We start from the raw sequence: 20,267 nt of genomic DNA, 5'->3' as shown, positions 1-20,267 counted from the left end.
ATTTTCACGCCTGTTCAAGCAGAGTTTTTGCAAGACCGAAGAGGAGGAGAACACCGCAGCTGGGCTGTGCCGTGCTGTGCCGTCAGCAGCCAGGGCCGGTGGCTCCGGCAGAGCCCAGCGCCGCTGGCAAGAGGCTCTGGAGCCCGGCAAAGCACGGCAGCGCCGAGCCCTGCCGGCTGCAGCAGCCTGGCGAGGGAGGCCGGGGGTACACACAGGCCGGCAGCCGGCCCACGCACCGCTCACCCCTCACCCCCCAGCGAGCAGAGTTACACTTCAAATGATGGGTTTTTTTATTTTATTTTAGTTTTATTTCAGGGATATTGGCTGACTGAAGAGGCGAATGAGGGACGTGGGGGAAGGGCTGAGGGACGGGGGAGCGGGGAGAGGGGCTGGAGGGGAAGAGGGAAGGGGATTGCACCGGGAGAGCTGCACGAGGTTGACGGCGAGGCAGGGGACGACCACCACAAAACCCACCAGGGCCCGGGGGCTCCTCCAGGTTCATCCTCCAGGCGGAGGCTCTTCCAGAAGAGCAGGAGGCAAAGGCAGAACGGGGATCCCCTCTCAGCCTCCCGCAGCAAAGCCCAAGGAGGCATCACTGCCCTCGGGCATCGCGAGGACGACTCCTGCGGGCTCCAGGGTGACGTGTTGAGCAACCCCCGTGGTTTCAGAGGCACCGCTGGGTTCAAACTGGGACCAGAGACCGGGCTCTTCCCAGCAGATCCCTTGGCCGAGCCAACACTCGCGCCGCTGAGAAGCGTGTTAAAGCTGAGCAGCCCGAGACCGAGCGCTCCCCGGCACAAACTCCCCAATTTCTGCCCAGTCGCCTCCACCCGAGCAGGACGCGGACCCCACGTGGGACCCCCTGCCCTCGGCCCGGCCTCTGCGCAGAGGCCCCGAGGAGCTGCGGCCCGCTCGGCTCTGCCACCCCCTCCCAAGACCCCCCGGCTCTGCCCGGGGCGTGTTTTCCCTGAGGGTTGTTGGAGGAGAAATCGGCACCGAGGGTTCCCTTCGCCCTCAGCCAGGTGGGAGCTGCGGAGGGGGCGCCGACAGGACAAGGACCGCGGCACGGCGGCGAGAGGGGGATGGACCCCGTCCTGCTCAGCCGCCAGAGCTCCCGGCGCGTCCTCCCATCGCACGGGCGCTCGCAGCCGAGCTCCGGTGAGGCAGGGAAGGGTGCGTTCACCGGGGAGCCCCGCTCGGCTCCCGCGGCCTCTCGGAGCCCCCTGCCCCCACCAGAAAACCAGCGTGTGCCACGCCGGCCTCACCGCGCACGCCGGGGCTCGGGTGAAACCGCGGCGGCGGCTGCAAAGCCGCGGCTGCACCAGCACCGTGCGCTTGGGTGGCTGGAACAGTGGCGGCTCCGCAACCCGGCCGAGCCGGCGGGGGCTGCCCAAGGCACCGGCGCTGCCCAGGGGCGCAGCAGCTCCCTGCCGAAGAGCCGCTGGGGCTGCGCGGTTGCGCCAAGGCCTTGGCGGGGCGGCGCGGCGTCGAGAGCTGCTCGTCGCCCCGCTCGTCAGCTCGGCTCCAGCCCCGCCAGAGGCCTGGGGATTGCGGCCGGCAACCGCCCAACAGCTCCGGGAGCAAAACATCCCGCCCTGGTGCCCAGAGCGGCCACCAGTCCGGCGTCAGCCCAAACCCTTCCCCGCGGGCGCTCTTCCAGCAGGCCTGGCCAGCGCGGCTCTGCCGGCCCCGCCGAGACGCTCCTTCCCGCCTCACGCCAACGGGCAGTGCCTGCTCGGGGGGGTTTCCCCTCCTGACCTGGCATACCCTTCGTTAAAGCGCTGGCACCCTGCGGCAGACCCCGGCTCAGGCAGAGAAACCCGCCCTGGGAGCCCGAAGCCCCCGTGTGAGCTGCCCCCGGCTTGGCTGCCGAGCCCCCCCGTGGCACTTGTGTCCCTTGAAGGGTCACTTCTCAGAGCCAGGTCCTGTCCTGGGGGGGGGCGGGAGGGATGCTGCACCCTCGGGTCCCCATCCCTGGGGACTGGGCGACCGGTGGGTGCCCTCTGGTGGCCCAGCACCCAGGGGATGGGCTCCCCAGGGACCCAGACTGTCCCTCCCCCCCCAGTCTGTCTCGACCATCGCCAGGGCAGGGGAGAGAGGGGAGGCAAAGCGAAGGCGAGGGGGTAACGCCGGGCTTTGGGGGCGGAACAGCGCGCTCCCCAGCCCGGGGCCTCTCAGGGCACCCAGAGCTCAACCAACGAAGGGCAAGGCAGGAGCTTACCGCCGCCCACCGAAGCCAGAGGCGATGCAAAACCCCCCCCCCGGCTTCCTTCCCGCCACGCTGGCCCCCTGCCCCGAGCCGTCGCCAGCCGCCCCAGCTTCTGCCCCAACGAGAGCGAGGCCTCGCCTCGCTTCCAAAACACCACCAGCCCCTCACCGAGACGCCCAAACACTCAGAAAACGGCTGCCCGAGGGTCGGTGGTGCCTGTTCCGGCCCCTCCTCCGTCTCTGCAGCGCCCTGGCTCCCCTCTCGTAACGGGGGCAGAAGGTGGAGGCACCAAAAGCGCTGCGAGGGGGCGCCCGCCGGCCTGAGGCTGGTGGGGGATCGCTGCTTGCGCCGCCGCAGTTCCCGGGGTCCCAAACCCCACGGGTGTCTCTCCCCCTTCCTGGGAAGCACCGGGAATGGCAGAGAAGCCCTGCTCGGCGAGAGCACGCCGGGACACCGGGCGGTGCCCGGCGCTATGAGGAGCTGCTGGGCCCACCGGGCTGGGTTTGGCTCTAGGCAAAAAATACCCAAACCAAACCAAACGACCCAACTTAGGAGAAATTGCTCAAGTTTTTCTGCATTTGGAGGATGCTGGTAGTTAAGGTTCCTCCTTCTTGCAGGTTTTCAGCTCTTTGTCTTATTTTAGCACCGCGGTAAGTGGCCCCCCGCCCCCCCTCCCCGCCTTCCAGCGTTAAAGCCTTTGAGTCACCAGCCTGTCTGGCGTTTGAAGACACACGCCAGCTCCAGCTAACAGAGCTCCTCACCCCTACGCCTCACAGGTAGGGATGCTGGGGTGTTTTTTTAAATTGTGTAAAAAAAAAAAAAAAAAGCATCAGTAGCTTCAATGTGATTTTTAAAAAGAACCAGGTTCCAACTGGGAGCAAATTCTCCCGTCAGAGAGCAAGAGAGCGCCGCGATCCGGCTGGAATCCTTGGCACGATCCCGCCAAGAGTGCTCGTGGCAGCGCAGCTCTTTGCTGCCAGCTCTCTGCTCCGGCGCCCGGAGGTCACAGCACCGGGGAAGGGGGCTCAGGGAACGACCAGCAAGGCGTCACCCCGCGAGGGCAGCGAGGAAGAGGAGCCACTGCCTCACCTCTTCCCCGAGAGCCACCAGCTGCCGTGGGCCGCGTGTTTCGCGACGGCCCGCTTCTCCTCCGGGCTGAAGTGCAGGATGGTCAGGATGGCCGTCAGGGTCTGCTGGCGGCCCAGGGCGTCCGGCAGCGTCAGGAACCTGTACACGATGTTTTTGAGGTACTCCAGGTTGGCTCCCTCCCGGCTCTTGTCTCTGAAGTTCTTCTCGATTTCGCTCCGGAGGGCGGACACCTCTTCCCGCCGCTTCTCCTCCTCCACCAGGAGCTTCTCCTGGAGCTGGTGAACTTGCCCTTCCAGCTTGTGCTTCTGCTTCCTCAGCGCCGCGATCTCCACCTCCTTGCGAGCCAGCTGCTCGGCGTACAAGAAGAAGGTGGGCTCGCCGGCGGCCGAGAGGTGAAGAGCCTGGGGGAGGACCTCCGCGGGGTCCTTGCCCGGCGGGTCACTGCTCGGACCCTCCGTCCCCGCCGCCAGGTGGCTCTTGGGCCCTTGGAGGCCGTACGGCGCCGTGACGGACCTCAGCTGCTCCAGCTCCTGGTCCTTCTCCGCCAGCACCGCCAGCGCCCGCTCCCGCTGTTTGTGCAGCTCCTCCTCCAGCCTCAGCGCCCGCTCCCGGTACTCCAGCCGGCACCGCTCCAACTCCTGCCGGTGGCTCTGCTGCAGCTGGGACAGCTCCTGCCTCTTGGCTTCCACCTCCTGCCGGTGCCGCTTCTCCAGCTCGTCCGAGGAGAGCTGCAGCACGACGTATTTCTCCTTCAGGTCCGCCAGCTGCTCCTGAGCTTCCTCCAGCTCCTTCGCCAGGTTGCCGTCTTTGGCCGACTTGTTCTTGAGAACCACCTGCGCCCTCACCTTGTACCTCTCGAACTCCTCCTTCAGCTGCTTCAGCTCCTGCTGGTAGTACAGCGCGGTGGCCTTCTCGCCGTCCCCAGCCTCCGTGCCCTTCGGCAGCTCCAGCTCGCACAGCTTCTCGATGTCCAGAGCCGACTGGCTCCTCCTGGCCGCCGCCTGCAAGAGCTTCTTCAGCTTCTCCATCCTGTCCTTGAGGACGTTGACGTCGAGGTTGGCCTCTTCCACGTGCGCGTCGGCGGGGGACCGGCTGGCGGCGGCGAGGGCCAGGGTTTTGTTCTCCAGGTCCAGCTGGACGACGCGGTCCTTCAGCTTCTGGATGACCGCCTGGTCCTTCTGCTTGGCCTTCTCGTACGTGCCGAGCAGCTCCGAGGCTTGGGACACTTGGCCCTCCAGGTCGGCCACTCGCCGCTCCTCCGCCTGGGCGCGCTGCCGGAGCTGCTCCTCCGCCTGCGCCGTCTGCGAGCGGGGAGACACGGGGCAGGGTTAGGGGAGCTCCGCGCCCCGGGGCGGGAGGGCTGCGCCCCACACGGGGGCTCGCTTCTGCCCTGCTGAGCTCCCCCCCAGCGCGGGGCCACCCCTTTCCCCCAAAAACCCGCCCGAGCCGCTGCGCTGACCCGCCCCTTCGCCTGTTTGGGGGTAAAACGAGCTAAACCCATTTTTGCTTTTGGGCGCCGCTCTGCAGAGGTCCCGGGGCGGGGCTCTCCGCGGGGGGAAGCGGCAAACGCGCGTCACGACCCGCTGCGGGGTTGGGTCGGGTTGGTTTTTTTACAACGTGCGTGTGCTCTGAAGCTTTTCTGACCACAACTTGCTTAAACCCCGGCGTTGGTGTAACTCGGGGGTTTCTGAGCAGCTCCGGCAAACGCCCGGTGTTCAGAGCTTTTACAGCCACCAAGGCCTGACTGACTCGGAAGTCCGGACCACGGCAGCACTCGACAGTCACCGTCACGAAATACAGCACAGCCGGAGCTGGGTCACCTGCACCTCCGTCAGTCAGAGACCACCTCCCAAGCCAAAAAAAAGGCAAATCGTATCGAGCCAGCGCGATGCTTCAGGTCAGAGAGAAGGAAACTCCTTCTAGACCGCAAGGAGGGGCGGCAGGTCCCCCTCGGGGGGTTACACCCATAAACGGGCCAATTTTGAGTTTTCAACAGAAACAGCCCCCGGGCCTGTCCCCGCCTGCTGCGGGGGTAACCCCGCCCCTGCCAGCGCCGGGTGGGGGGCCCAGCTCTCAGGGGGTCCCCACGCCGGCGGCCAGCTGCAAACCCGGTGCCAAACCCCCGATGCCAACCCCCCCCCGAGCGCGTAACGCCGCCACCCGCCGAGTCACAGAGGTCCCTCTTTTCCGCCACCCCCCCCCCGCTCTGCTCTCCCCACACCACGCAGCCTTGCTCCCCGACTTACCCCCCTCTTGCCCCAGAGCCCTCCGAGCTGCGCTGAGGGTCAGTTTGTACGGTGCTCCCTCCTCGGAGGGACAAGAGGGCGAGGTGGTGCCCCCCCTTCAGAAACCGTAGGTGGGGTGGGCGGTAAGGGGGCTTCAGCCGAGCTCCCCTGGCCCAGCGGACACACCCTGCAGCAGAGGGTGTTTCTGGGCTGGGGGAGGCCCCGCTCCCTCGGCTATGGTGGACAGAACCCCCTTGGAGCCCCCAAAGCGTCGCCCGCTGCGCCGGCGTCCTCATTAGCAGGGAAGGGAGACGAGGAGGGGGCTAAGGTGAGCAGGGCTCCGGGGCGGGACTGGCCAGGGACAAGGAAACCACCAGTGACCGAGACGCAGCAGCGCGCCCGGCCCCGAAGAGCCAAAGGCGTCGAGACGTCGCTGCGCCCCACGAGTGGGGATAGCGCTTGCTTTCTCCCTCTCTTGCTTGCTTGCTTTCTCTCCCTCTTGCTTTCTCCCTCTCCCTCTTTCTTGCTTTCTCTCCCTCTTGCTTTCTCCCTCTCCCTCTTTCTTGCTTTCTCTCCCTCTTGCTTTCTCCCTCTCTTGCTTTCACTTTTTTACTCTTTTTGTTCTTCTCTCTCCATATTATTAGACAGAATTGGGGAAAGCCATACCTCTCCCTGACCTGTGAAATATTACTAATGAAGTCCGTTATTGGTGCCAACCCACTGACCAAAGAGGGCCATGAACTCGCTGCCATTGCCGAGCATAGGGCCTCCGCCGTGCGGAGGAGAACCCCTTTCAAAGGCAGGACACCAAAGATCCGCCCACCCCGAAACCCGCCGAGTGGGCCGGGCCGGGATCACAAACAGCTCTGGTTTTCCTCGGGGCCCATCATCCCACCCACCAACGCTCTCACCTACTTCAAACCTCTGCGGGGACTGGGAAGGGGAATGTGTTCTCCTCCAGCCTCCAGCCCTGCCCCCAGCGCTGCCGACACGTCCCCCAGCGCGAGCTGCTCCGGGGCCCGGATGAGGAATTACCTTCTTCATCTCCTGCAGCAGCTGCACTTGGAAGTGGCTCTTCAGGCCGGCCATCTCCTCCTGCAGGTCCTGCACCCGGGGGTCGGGCTTGCTGCTCTCCTCCCGAGCAGCTCGCAGCTCTCTCTTCAGCTCTTCCACCTCCCGCCTCAGCTGCCCGAGCTGCAGCTCGTAGCCCTCGGCGCGGTCGGCCAGGCCCGCCCTGCCGGCCAGCGCCTCCCTGGTCTCCTCCAGCTTCAGCTCCGCGTCCTGGCGGCAGCTCCTCTCGTGCTGCAGCAGCTTCTGCAGCTCCCGCAGCATCACGCCGTGGTCGCCCTGCTCCCGGGCTCGGTCGTGCTGCTGCGTGATCAGACGGGCTTTGGTCTCGGCGAGCTGCTCCTGGACCGACTGCAGCTCCGCCTCCAGCTTCTCCGCCTCGCCCTCCGCCTTCCTCACGGCGTCGTCCAGGTCCTGCTTCATCTTCTTCTTGTCCGCTTGGTACGAGGCTTCCATGCGGGACTTCTCCTGCGTCACCGTGGCCAGGGCGCTGGTCAGGGTGGCCAGCTGGGTCTTCAGCTGGACCACTCTTTTATCAGCCTCGCTCGCCGCGGCCGCCCCGTCCCCGCTGCTCGTGCTGACGCCGCTCTCCGACCCGCTCGTCTCGTCGGATTTAAGAGAGGAACCGGCAGTGGCCGCGGGCTTGTCGTCCTCAGAGCCTGCCTCGCCCTTGGTGCTGGCCAGGCTGGCGGCGGTGTCGGCGCTGGTGGCGGTCCCCACGCTGTCTTCGCTGTGAACCGAGCTCCTGTCGTCGGCGGCATCGGCGAAGGAGCCGCCGGCGCCGGCCAGGGGCGCGGGCTGAGCGCCGCTCGGGCCGACATCTGCCTCGTGAGACACGGAGAGGACCTTCAAGCTGGCTTCCAGGGCTTCCTTCTCCTTGAGCAGGCTCTTGTAGGCTCTGACGACATCCTTCAGCCGCACCTGGTACTGAAGGAGCTGCTTCTTCTGCGACTCAATAGTCTCTAGAAGGTCTTTTTTACTCGGGCCACCCCCGAAGTTCATGCCAAACTTCTCCATCATTCGCGCAGCCTGAAAGGGGAGAACAGCAGCACCAACGCTGAATGAGCGGCAAAGCCACGCTGGCCATCGGCAGGAGGGCGTGGCTAAGCAGGACCACGGTCCCGACAGCCCCCCAGGACCCCCCCAGGGGTGACGGCTCTGAACTCACTCCTGCTGCCCCTCGGGTGCCTCAAGCTCCTCCACCAGGGCCAGAGAAAACGGCTTGAACGCCTCACAGCGGGATCTGCCGCGGCAGCCGCTCCCCCTCGGGTCACCCACGGGGGGGGGCGGGGGGGGGGGTTTACACCCGTAAATGAGCCGATTTTGAGTTTTCAACAGAAACAGCCCCCGGGCCTGTCCCCGCCTGCTGCGAGGGTAATCCCGCCCCTGCCAGCTCCGGGTGGGGGGCCCAGCTCTCAGGGGGTCCCCACGGCAGAAGGCGGGTTCGGGGGGCCAAGCTGCGGGGGAGGGACTCGGGGGGGGGGGGGGGGGGGGGGGGGGGCAGCCGCTGGGGCAAAGGGGCTGCAGTGCAGCGGCAGCAGGGATGGGACAGAGGGGCCGCGGGGGGCAGCGAGAGACTGTGGGACAGGAGCAAGGGGGCCCGTGGGGCGGGGGGGGCTCGTGGGAGGCCCGTGGGGCGGGGGGGGGCTCGTGGGGCAGAGGGGACCCGTGGGGCGCAGGGGGCCCGCGGGCCCCGGGGGGGGGGGGGGGGGGGCAGAGGCGGCTTTGGGGCAGTGGCGGAGAGGCCGGTGAGCCCGGGGCGGGGGTCGCGGGGGGCGGTTGTGGCCGGGGGGGGGGGGGGGGGGGCGGCCGGGGGGGGTTCCCGCTGGGCGGGGGCGTCCCCAAGGCAACCCCCGGGTCACCACAGGCCTTACCTCCGGGCCGGCACCCGCTGCGCAGGCGCAGAGAGCCCCGCGCCACTTCCGCCTGACGCCTCCTGCCCGCTGCGCATGTGCGTCAGAAAGGCACGGAAAGGCCTGCAGGCCTTGCGGGTAGGGGGTGTGGGCAACGGGGCGGGGCTATAGGAGGCGGGGCCAAACGTCACCGAGCGTGCCGGGGGAGGCGGGGTTTCCCAGCAGGGCGGGGGCGGTACAGTGCGGCGGGGGCGGGGCCGATCCTTGAGGGGCGTGGTCTGACAGTGCAGGGAGCCGAGACGGCAGCCGTGGGGTCGGGTCGGGGGCGTGGCCTGTTGTGCGGGGGCGGGGCCCGGTACGCGGGGCGGGGCCTGCGGCGCGGCGGAGCGCGGAGGCAGCGGGGTGGCAGCGCGGCCGTCCCGTCCCGTCCGTCCCGTCCGTCCGTCCCGTCCCGTCCCGCCGCCGCCGCCATGGGCCTCACGGTCTCCGCCATCTTCTCCCGCATCTTCGGCAAGAAGCAGATGCGGATCCTGATGGGTGAGCGCGGGGGCGGCGGGGCAGGGCCGGGCGGGGGATGGGGATGGGGCACGTACCGGTACCGGCGCCGCTGACGCCGCCTCCTCGTTGCAGTGGGGCTGGACGCCGCCGGTAAGACCACCATCCTCTACAAGCTGAAGCTGGGTGAGATCGTCACCACCATCCCCACCATCGGTGAGTGCCCCGGCACCGGGCTGGGCCCCCATCGAGCACCGGGTACCGGGCAGGGACCCCCACCCTGCCTCTGACAGCCGGCACCGGCTGGGCCCCCATGGAGCACCGGGTATGGGCAGGGACCCCCACCCTGCCTCTGACAGCCGGCACCGGCTGGGCCCCCATGGAGCACCGGGTATGGGCAGGGACCCCCACCCTGCCTCTGACAGCCGGCACCGGCTGGGCCCCCATCGAGCAGCGGGTACTGGGCGGGGACCCCCACCCTGCCTCTGACAGCCGGCACCGGCTGGGCCCCCATCGAGCACTGGGAACCGGGCAGGGACCCCCTGCCACATCCCGCCGGCCACGCCACCCACCCGGGTCCTGCCTTCCCCTGGGTGCTCCGGGCCGAGCCCTGGTGCCCCGCGATCAGCCAGGGGCCACGTGGGGTGAGACGTGCCATCTGACAACGCCCAGCGCCCCGTCCGCCCAGCCGTTACCCTCCCGTTACCCCGTGCCTGTCTGGATGCTGCAGCACGGCTGCCGGTGGTGCCTGGTGGGGAGCCTGGCTCGCACCCCAAAATGCCCCTCGTGGTCCCCGGGCTGAGTCGCCAGGTCAGGGAGGCTGGTTACCCGCAGGGTACCACGCCGGCCAGTGCCGCTGAACATCGTTAAGTGACCTGGGTGATGGGGAGGGAGCCCCCTCGGCAAGCTTGCGGGTGGTCCTGAGCAAGGAGGAGTGGCGTCACACTGGAGGGTCCTGCTGCCATCCAGGGTGGACCTGGGCAGGGTGGAGAAACGGGCAGAGGGACCCAGGGGAATGCCAAGTCCTGACCTCAGAGAGGAGCAACCCCAGGCATCGGTGCAGCTCTGGGGGGAAGGCCCTGGCCGTGCTGGTGGGGGGGAACCTGGGCAAGCACCAGGCACGTGCCCTTGTGGCTTGGGGCCACCAGAGCCTGGGCCGAGCCCTGAGAATGGGTCAGGAGAGGAGCTCCTGCCCCTCTGCTCAGCTCTGGGGGTGGTGGGTCTGGTGCTGGGCTCCGCGGTGCAGGAGAGACGGGGCCGTGCTGGAGTAAGTCCAGTGTGGGACCGCGGCGATGGGGAAGGGACGGGAGCATCTCTTGGACGAGGACAGGCTGGGAGAGCAGGGGCTGCTCAGCCTGGAGAGGAGAGGGCTCGAGGGCGATCCCCTCCGTGTGTGCAAATCCTCAGCTGTCCCCAGAGGCAGCGGGCGCCCTCTCCCCATGGATTTAATCCCCTCCTGCCCCCTCCGCAGGGTTCAACGTGGAGACAGTGGAGTACAAGAACATTTGCTTCACCGTCTGGGACGTGGGCGGCCAGGACAAGATCCGACCCCTCTGGAGGCACTACTTCCAAAACACGCAGGTACCAGGGGGGGTCAGGGCAGGGATAAACTTCCTCAGCTGCAGCGGGGCTGGCCCGGGGTTCCCCGGGGCTTGCGGCCTGATCCTGCCCGACCTGGGGGTGGGAGCGGTGGCAGGGAACGTATCCCGGTCCCCGGTGCGGTGGCTCCACTGGGGCGGCACGTGGGTGTTTGCCCCATGGGAGGGGAGCGAGGCGAGGGGGCAGCGCCGTCCCTGGGATGCTCTGGTGCTGCGGGGGGTGCACGGGGGGGCCCCAGGGGAGCAGTGGGGCTGCCTGCAGCCCGCCTGGGATGTCCCCCGCTGTTCTCCGCGCAAGCTGCCCACTCCAGCCTGGCTTCTCCCGCAGGGTCTCATCTTCGTGGTGGACAGCAATGACCGAGAGCGAGTGCAGGAGTCTGCCGACGAGCTGCAGAAGATGGTGAGTGATGGTGGGGGGATTCGGGCTGGCGGGGAGGTGGGCGTCCCCCAGCCCTCCTCCCGCTCGCCCGGCTCTGCAGCAGCGCCTGGCTGGGTGCGAGGTGAGACCCGGAGCAATCGCAAGGGGGAAAAACGGCCGAGAAAACGCAGTTCTGGGGTTTGCTTAGTGAGGGCTTTGCCAGCGGAGCGCACGGGGAGGGGGGGGCAGCATCCAGAAGTGGTGCCCGAAAGCCAGCCTGCGGGGCGGGGGTCCTCGGTGCGGCTCTCGGTGGGGGGCAGCGCATCCTTGGGGTGGGAAGCTGGCGCAGAGCGGAGCAGCGTCGCAGCCTGAGAGCGGGGAGAAGGGCCGGGCAGATGCCCGCTGCCTGCTTGCCGCTGTTCGGAGAGCGTCGTGCCCGCCCTCTTGCACTGTCCCCGCGGTGGCCGCTGTGTCCCCGCATCCCTGGAGCCCCTCGCTCCAATGTGTCCCCTCTGCGAAGGGCGCGGGTGCTCCTGGAAGAGCATCCCAGCGCACCGAGCCCTCCGGGCAGCGATGCTGGAAGCGAGCCGAGGAGCTGGAGAGTCCTCCCGGCTCCTTGGGTCTGCCCGAGCCTGGGGTGCCGGCGCTGCGGAGGCTCCCTGAGGGCTCCCCGAGGGCCCCCCCTCCGGCTCAGCCGTCCCCACTCCCCCTGCAGCTGCAGGAGGACGAGCTGCGGGACGCCGTCCTGCTGGTGTTCGCCAACAAGCAGGACATGCCCAACGCCATGGCGGTGAGCGAGCTGACCGACAAGCTGGGGCTGCAGGCGCTGCGCAGCCGGACCGTGAGTGACCCGGGGCGCCGTCCCCCGTCCCCGTCCCTGCGGGAGGGACCCGTGGGGCTGCTCCTGGGGCGCGGCGGGCTGCCGGGCTGCAGGGCTCGAAGCCCCTTTCTCCGTCTCGCTCTGTTTTGCAGTGGTACGTGCAGGCGACGTGCGCGACCCAGGGCACGGGGCTCTACGACGGGCTGGACTGGCTGTCGCACGAGCTCTCCAAGCGCTAGCTGGGCCGGACGAGCCGGGGACGTCTCTTCCAGCTGCTCTTTGGTTTGGGTTTCTTTGTTTAATTTGGGGCGGGGGGTGTTTTTCCTTTCTCCCAGGCGTGGCCTCGTCTCTTGTGTGTTTATCTGGTAGGACTTGAACCTCAAGGACTCTTCGGGCAGCTCCACGGTGTCCTGCCTTCGCCCCGCCAGCGCTGCGTGCTGGCCGCCCTCCCCACCTGCATGTGCCGTCTGCGAGAGCTTGCCCGCAGATCTGCTGGGGTGGCATGTCCCCAAGTGTCCCCGGAGCCGGCGGTGGGAGGCTGAGCGGGGCTGGGAGGCAGCCCTGCCGCTGCGGGACGGGAAGGATCCTCCTTTTTATCCTCCAGTCAACTTTATAGCTCTCTTTCTCGCGGGGAGGGGGGGCGTATGGCTGCGTAACGTGCTGTTGTATATCGAGTGATTAAACACCACCACTTTGTACCCTGCGCCCGGCGCATTTCTGGCTGGCTCCGGGTGCCACCTTAGAACCTCGCTCCCCAACTCCCATCTCCCACGAGCATCTCCGGGCACGGGGATTTGGGCCCTAATAAAACCCTGTGTGTGCCGTGCCGGGACGCAGAGTTGCAAGCTCATTCCCTCATCCTCTGGTGCCAAGAGGGGGTCTGACCTGCTTTATAGCTGCGCCGGGGTGCTCTCAGGGTCGGCGTTGCCTCCGAATGGGGCTGGCCCTGCGGGGTCAGCTCAGGCTGCGTGCGGCAGGAGTGCTAATTGGGTCATAATTACTGGGACTGGGCAAAACCGAGCGTTTGGCAGCCCAACGGTGGCCATGCTCTGGCAGCGAGGGGCCGAGCCGCTGGCACTGGGAGAAGGGGGAGCAGACTGGTGCTGGGTGCTGCCTCCAAAAAGCCCCAGGCTGGCTGGCGGGAGGCAGCAGGCATGGAGCATCCATGGGGAGCATCCCTGTGGGGTTACGCTGGCTGTCCCCCCAGACTGTCCCTGCTGGGGTGCATCGCCTGTCCCCCCAAGCTCTCCCTGTGGGGTTACACTGGCTGTCCCCCCAGGCTGTCCCTGTGGGACAGAAAAATGGGGGGGGACAGGATGGGACCAGGGGGTTCTCCTGCGCTTTGGTGCAAGTTTTCCCTGGAGCACTTGGCTCTGGGGTGCAGCACCATGGTGCTGGCTCGGAGCGAGCGTCGCTCACGATGCAAAGACCCCGAGAGCAGTGCCACGGGCGGGGAGCCCAGGGTGGATGAGAGGCACCCGAGGTGGCCCCGGGGTGGAAGGTGGGGGTTGAGCCATGGCCTTTGCAGCAGGGGACAAGGTGGTGCCGGTGGCTTCGCTCGCTGCCACGGCTCCTGGGGGACAGTTGGTCGAGATGGGTGACGTTTCACGGCGATGTTGTCTCACCCGTGCCCGTCAGCTCCGGGTGCCAGGCTCCCTCCCCTGGGTCGTGCGCGGTCCTGCTGGTGCTGGGGACAGCCGTGTGTCCCCATCTCCCAGCGCAGCAGCCTGGGGGGGGACACAACTCTACGGCCGACACGCACAATCCCCCCCGTGCCCCGCAGCGTGGGGCTGGAGCCCCGCTCGCCCCGCTCTCGGAGAGCCAGGGAACAAAAGGACCGCCGCTCACTGCAAATAATTTAATGCCCCATTTAGCACCAGTTCCTCCAGCCTGGCCTGGCCATCACCCTCAGGCTGAGATGAAGTGCCCCGAAGGTGCCAGCTGCAAGGCCGTGGGACGTCCCCTTTGGCACCTCCGAGCCGGCAGCCCGGGAGCACGCGTGCCGTGATGCCCCTTGCAGCCCTGCCGGTTTGCTGCCCGCCCTGCCCTGGCCACGTCCAGCCTTGCTGGCCCACGGCCCCTGACACCAGTGGGTGCCCAGCTCCTCCAGCGGTGTGGCCAGGACACATCCCCTTGGCAGCTGTCGGTGCTGCCAGAGCCTGGAGGCAGGAGAGCAGGCAGGAGATCAGGCAGGAGAGCAGGCAGGAGGGCAGGCAGGAGGGCAGGCAGGAGAGCAGGCAGGAGAGCAGGCAGGAGGGCAGGCAGGAGAGCAGGCAGGAGGGCAGGCAGGGGATCAGGCAGGAGAGCAGGCAGGAGGGCAGGCAGGGGATCAGGCAGGAGAGCAGGCAGGAGAGCAGGCAGGGGATCAGGCAGGAGAGCAGGCAGGAGAGCAGTCAGGGGATCAGGCAGGAGAGCAGGCAGGAGGGCAGGCAGGAGAGCTTGCTGCCCGCTTGCTTCTCCGGGAGGGGGTGGCCGGTGCCCAGGGCATTGCCCAGTCGCAGCAAAGGGCAGGGGGGGCAGCGAACACCCCGGCTGCACCCCGAGCCGGGAGGGAGCCCACCACCACGCCGCGGCGGCGCTCTCGGTGGGATGCCGCCTTCCTATCAGCTACCGAAGGGCTGAGGGTGCGGGGGGGGGGGTCCTGTCCTGCCCCCCCCCTCCCTGTGGACACGCACCCCGAGGGCTGGCTCCTCACGGGCTCCCAGCACCCTGCAGCGGTTTGGGTGGCCCAGGGGGGCACCTGCAGCCCCGCCCGGCCCCGCTGACACGGCCCGACACCACGCGGACGGGCACATCGGTACCAGCCGCTCTGCTGAAGTCTCTCCTGGGGGTCCGGCGATTTTTCGGCGCTTTGGGAGGGCTGGGTATGAAATCGCGGTGCCGCACGGCCCGGGGGACGGCGACCGCGGCAGCCCCCCAAAAATACCCCTGTCCTAGGTTACAGTGTAAAATGTGCCCCAAAAAAGTATTCTATGACCATCTTCAGGAGCTGTTGAGACCAGGTGGGGCGGTGCTCCCTGCCTCCCCCCTCTGGACTATCTCCTGTTACTGGGCACAACAATGCCTTATCGCCTGACTCATCGATAACTCGCTCCTGGGCTATCTCCTGTTAATGGCCCATCAAGGAACTGCCTCACGACTCCCCATCCCATTGTGAGATGCTCCGCCCGGGGAGGGGGGGGAAGGAGCCAAGCAGTCCATGCCAAATAAAAACGGAGATCTCCAACACCCTAGCAGCCTTTCTTCCACTGGATTCCCAGAGGAGCTTTTCCCCCCACTGGAGTTCCAGAGGACAAGAGCTACCTACCTACCACTGGACCTTCGGAGGAAGACCAGACCCTTTTACAAGATCGCTGCTTCCACAGAACTACACCCATCACTTCAGGAGGACTGCAGCCACCATCTGATCGGACTGCTACTGCCACCCTAACAGGGGGTCAGGTTGTATTCCTGACTCTGTCGGTGTAAACCAGTGGGTTGTTTGTTTTTTCCTTGCCTTGTGTTATATATATATATATTAGTAAAGAACTGTTATTCCTATTCCCCATGTCTTTGCCTGAAGGCCCGTTAATTTCAAAATTATAATAATTTGGAGGGAAGGGGGTTGCACTTTCCATTTCAAGGGAGGGTCCTGCCTTCCTCCGCGGACACCTGTCTTTCAAACCAAGACAACCCCCAAACCCGGCCGAGTCGCTCCGTGATTCTGGAAGGAAAAGGCTCCTTCGGAGCTGCCGCGGCTGCTTGGAGGCCCCAGACTCGCGGGGGCGTTTCGCAGCCTCGCATCGCCCGCCCGCAGCTTCGGTGTTGCCGGGGCGCAGCGGGGGCTGTCGGGCACGGTCCTGGTCTGCCACCCTGGTGGCAATGCCACCCGTCTTGTCCCCATCCGTGTCCCCGGGGCTGAGCGTGGTTGAAATCCCAGCGCCGTGTCGTGGAGCTGCCTGGGGCTGTGCCGGCTGTTGGCAGGAGCGGCTCCCTCTGCCCCGTGTGCCGCGGGCTGTGCGACGCCGGGGGGCTTGGGGTGGCCTGGGGCATCCTTGGTCACCTCCGTCTTGTGAGTCTGCTCCGGCATCGGAGAAGTGGGAATGGGGACACCGAGGCTTTCCCCGCCAGGCAGCTGGTCGGTAATACATGCCACGAGTTTGGCGGGTCTCAGCCCGCCTCTCCGCGCTGCCCCGCTCCCGGGATGCTGCCACACCTCACCCGAAATCATTTTTTTAACAGAAATTATTTTTTCTTGCTTAAAAGGATGCAAACTGAGCTGGAGCCCAACGTTGTCTCGGGGAAGCAAGGGCAACGCTGGGCTGGCCGGTCGGCGCTCTGCAGTCGGGAGTGATCTGCCGAGGCTGGGCTCCCGGGCAGGGGCTGGGGACGGTGGCACCGGGACATGCCCCTCTGGGGCTGCGAAGGGGGAAAGCCCTCGCCTTGGGCTGAGCCCCCCCCAGCTGATGTCCTGTGGCTGAAGGAAACAACCTTTATCCTTCAAATCAAACCATTTCACCAGCCTGCAGCAACCCTCCGTGCCGGGGCCGGGTGCCTTTACCCCGGCTCCACCGTTAAATTCAACTCCTGAACAAACAGAAGCCCAAAACTTTGTATTTGGACCAAGGACGTGCCGTGCAGCCGGGACCCATTGGCTCGGCGAGGTCTTGAGTCAGGGTGGAGGCACCGGCGTGGGATCCGGGATGGCTGGAGCTGGTCCCGGCTGCGCCGCACCATCCTGCCCGCGATACCGCAGCTCGGGGGCTCACCAGCAGCTACACCAGGGGGGCCCCTCCTGCACAGCCCCTGTTCGCCAGCTCCAGAGACTCCCCAGTGTTCTGGCTAGGAGAGCCCCCTCCGGGGTAGGGGTTTCTCCATAGGGGCCAGGAAAAGCCCCCATTTAGTGGCGGAGTGTCCCCCACTTCCAACAGCCCCCGATGGGAACCGGTGCTTCGTGGTGCCGCGGCGGGGACGCAGTGTGAGCCTGGCAGCAGGAGAAGGGGTCCCTGGCCGGGACCCTGTGCCCCCGCTGCTCCCCATCCTCCCGTTCCCTGGCCCCCGGAGCAGAGGCGTCGAACTGGGGATGGTGAGAAATGCTCCAGCACGATGAGGGGGTCTGCAAGGTGCTCGGCTCCCACTGCCCGACCCCAACCACGGCCCTGGGGATGTAGTTGTGGTCCTGGTCCCCACAAGCCACCCGAGGAAGAGGCCAGTGGCCAGGCAAAGCCTGAAGCTTTCGGTGGGCATCACCCCGCTGCGGAGGGGCACGGTTTGGGGAGCTGCTGGGGGCTTGTCCCGGCCATGCTGTGCCCCGACTGGAGCTGGGCTGAAAACACGGTCTGGGATCAGAGGGGGTGTGGGGCCGGGGAGAGGGGCTGCAGGGTCTGTGGGATGGGTCGGGGGGTGCCACAGGAGATGAGGGTGGTCCAGGGGGAGCAGCCAGCCAGATGACGAGTGCGTGGGGCGGCTGTGGGGACCCCCGCTGTCTGTCCGGCTGCTCCTGAGTGAGCTGCAAGGGATGGTCCCCGGCAAAGCCTCGCACTTGGACAGGGCGAGTGACGGTTCTGCGGGCTGGCAGGGCTGTGCCGCAGCCGGCAGCACCGGAATAAACCCCTTGCCCAGCTGGGTAAGGGGCACAATCACCCCCCCATGTGCCAGCAAGGCTTTGCGCCCCAAACCTGGGCAGTGCGGCGGGGTGCTTTCCCCTGAGCACCCACCCCCTCTGCCCCACTGGACCTGGGGGGTGACTGAGCTCCTGGGAGGGAGACGGGGAGCGCCGGTTTGGAGGGGACAGGCGGTGAGCTGATGGTGGCCCGGCCGTCACCGACGTGCACCCGTGCACAGACACCCTCGACTCACCGCGGTCTGGGTGAAGGAGCTCCCCTCCACCTGCCGGAGGGTGTATTGGGGTCCCCCGTCTCACCGGGGACCCTCAGAGCCAGGGGCACATCGGTGTGTGGAGGCGGGCGAGGGGGTCTGGCGAACTGGTGTGGAGCGGTGGCGCGGGGGGGCTCAGCGGGGGTGCGGGCAGCAGGCTGGCGGCGGGGTGCAGGTGAGCCCGGGGGGGCAGGAGGGTGAAGCGGGGGCCCTCCAGGGGCTGCCAGGGAGCCGGAGGGGGGCTGCCACCGGGAGCCAGGCCTGCGGGGTGGAAACCGGGGCTCAGGCGGCGCGTGGGGCTGGGGAGCATTGTCCCCCAGCCCCCCAGCCCCCCTCTGCCGTGGGGCGGGGGACACCCACCCCACAGCAGCCACCCCACAGCGCTGCGGGGCGGGGGCCAGGTGGGAAGGGGGAGCAGCTCCCTGCGCCCTCCAGCACCCCGTGGGGTCCCGCGCCCTGCCGCCAGCTCCCACCCTGGCCCTACCCGGGGGTCCCAGCCCCTCTCCCTGCCCTTTTACCGCAGCAAGCATCATCCCAGGCGCCGGGGCCGGGGGTGCAGAGGTGCAGCGGGGCTGGGGGGTCAGGGTGGGCGGCGAAGCCGTGGCTGGGAGTGTGGCCGTGGAGGGGCTGCGGCGAGCCAACGGACGTGGCCGGGAGGTGCTGCGTGGGGAGCAGAGAGCGGGGTGTCACGGGGCGTCCGCGGGGATGCTTTGGGACCAGGCCACCCCGGAGGGGACCTGCAAAGTGTCACCCTCCAGGGTGGCTCCAGAAATGGCTCCTCGGGGAGAGCAGCCCCCCAGGGGAGCTCAGAGCAGCCGGGCAACGGGAGCGTGGGCTCCAGAAGGTGCTCCATGCTGGGGTCCCAGCGAGGCCTCCTCATCACCCTGGCTGGGAAGGGACCCCCGGCCATCTCCTACCTGTGCGGAGGCGGTGGCTATCGCAGAGGGGGGGTGGAAGGCAGCCACGGCTGCCCCGTGGGGCAGGATCCAGTCGCACCAGGAGCCTGCGTGGGGAGAGGCAGGGAGGGCAGCGTGCTGGCTCAGGGACCGCACCGGCCCCCGGTCCTGGTTTTGGGATGGGGAGGGCTGCCTCTTACTGCGGGGTGGGCACGGAGCGGCCGTGTCCTCTCCCCAGCTCCCAGCAGGGCTCTGGAGCTGGGAAGCAAACCCGGACATCCCGGTGCCAAATCGCAGCCACGCACCCACCCAGGGTGGTCCCCGGACACCGGTCCCCTTCCCAGGCATGAGATCCTGCGTCCCGTCCCCTCCGCCCCTGGGCTGTCACCTGCACCGCCAGCCTCCAGCTTCTGCTTGGCCTCCCGTCTCCATTTCGCCCTTCGGTTTGAGAACCAGACCTGAGGAGGAGAGAGGGGGCTGAGGCTGCCGGCCCCCCGTCCCGGGGCATCCACGGCCCGGGCAGCGCTCCGGCTCCTTGGCACCGCTCTTCGCCCTGGACACGGGCTCTTCACACACCCCGGGCATGGGCTTGGGCACGGGCAGACGAAAGGGTTTGGTCCTGGGTCTTCTCCACCTCATCGGGCTGCAAGCACACGCCAGGCTCCGGGGTGCGTCTCCGGCACGGGAGACACGTGTGTGCATGGCTGGGCATTGCCGCGGTGTGGGGTGATGGCGGGAGTGGGTGGCCCTGCCCCGGCAGAGCGGGGGGGCTCGCTGCTGTCACCGCCCGGGGCACCGAGACAGCCGGTGGTGGTCTGTGGCTGGGAGGGGAAGGGGCTGCCACGGACCTGTGAAGGTTTGCCAGCAGCGCCGGGGTGTCTGCCCGGAGCTACCGAGCGTGTGAGGGGTGTGTGCCAGGGAGTGTGCCACGGAGTGTGCCACGAAGCGTGCCATGGACTGTGCCATGGGGTGCACCACAAGGCGTGCCACGCAGCACGCCACAGAGCATGAAATGCAGCATGCCACCCGTGCAGCGTGCCACGGAGCATGCCATGGAGTGTGCCATGGGTTGTGCTATGGGGTGTGCCATGGGCTGTGCCACGGATTGTGCCATGGGGTGTGCCATGGATTGTTCCATGGGGTGCACCACAAGGCGTGCCACGCAGCACACCACGGAGCGTGCCATGGCTCCGCAGTGCTGTCCTCTCCTCCCCTGCACCCCTGCCCTGCGGCACCACCCTGGGGTCCAGCAGTGTCCCCACAACCTCCCAGGCCCTGTGCTGGCCCCACGGCGGGGCAGAGCCGTGGGGAGCAGAGGCTGGGTGCGGGGCCGGAGTGGTGGTGGCGCTGGGACGGGGCATGGAGTCCATCGTGGCAGTGCCACGCAGGCGGGCGCTGTCTCCGGCAGAGATGCTGGGCACAGGGGGCGCAGCCTGAGGGTCCCGCTCCCCCAGCCCTGCCCTGGTGTCCTGGCAGATGTGAGAGACTGCCACGTCCTGACGAGCCAGCCCTGCCCCGCTCCTGCCCGTGCCCGGCCATCAGCGGGTAGAGACCCCCGAGCTGGGGACAGAACCCGCTCTTGGGGGTCACTCCCCCCTTGCTCGCTGCACACCCGCTGCCCGCCTGAGCCCGCTCCCGCCTCTGCCACCGCCACCAGCAGCGGCACGGTTTGGAGATGTCCCTGCGTGCCAGGAGGGAGCCCTGTCCCCACCCCGTGCTGCTGCGGCTGGGATACTTTGGCTGACAGGATCAGTCCAGGCACGCTCCCGGCCGGAGAACGGCAGTGTGGGGGGTGTCCCC

The 20,267-nt window shown here is 67.6% G+C and overlaps 2 protein-coding genes across 2 annotated transcripts; one reads left to right on the top strand and one right to left on the bottom strand.

Annotated features, from left to right (window-relative positions):
- Positions 1 to 3,038: 3,038 nt before the first annotated feature.
- Positions 3,039 to 8,476, bottom strand: GCC1 (GRIP and coiled-coil domain containing 1). Its single transcript, XM_086475302.1, has 3 exons — positions 8,466 to 8,476; positions 6,559 to 7,620; positions 3,039 to 4,599 (listed from the first exon to the last, which is right to left on the bottom strand). Exons 2-3 carry the CDS (start codon positions 7,609 to 7,611, stop codon positions 3,295 to 3,297), a joined length of 2,358 nt encoding a protein of 785 aa, XP_086331428.1. The 5' UTR covers positions 7,612 to 7,620; positions 8,466 to 8,476; the 3' UTR covers positions 3,039 to 3,294.
- Positions 8,477 to 8,891: 415 nt separating this feature from the next.
- On the top strand, positions 8,892 to 12,235 carry ARF5 (ARF GTPase 5). The gene is made up of 6 exons (XM_086475290.1): positions 8,892 to 8,981; positions 9,075 to 9,155; positions 10,411 to 10,520; positions 10,866 to 10,937; positions 11,611 to 11,736; positions 11,868 to 12,235. The coding sequence occupies exons 1-6, from the start codon at positions 8,915 to 8,917 to the stop codon at positions 11,952 to 11,954; spliced, it is 543 nt and encodes a 180-aa protein (XP_086331416.1). The 5' UTR covers positions 8,892 to 8,914; the 3' UTR covers positions 11,955 to 12,235.
- Positions 12,236 to 20,267: the final 8,032 nt, after the last annotated feature.

This window comes from Leptosomus discolor, chromosome 1 (genome assembly GCF_034619465.1).
Source record: "Leptosomus discolor isolate bLepDis1 chromosome 1, bLepDis1.hap2, whole genome shotgun sequence".
NCBI lineage: Eukaryota > Metazoa > Chordata > Aves > Leptosomiformes > Leptosomidae > Leptosomus > Leptosomus discolor.
Note: the sequence above shows the minus strand (reverse complement) of the source record. Positions and strands in the feature narration are given on the sequence as shown.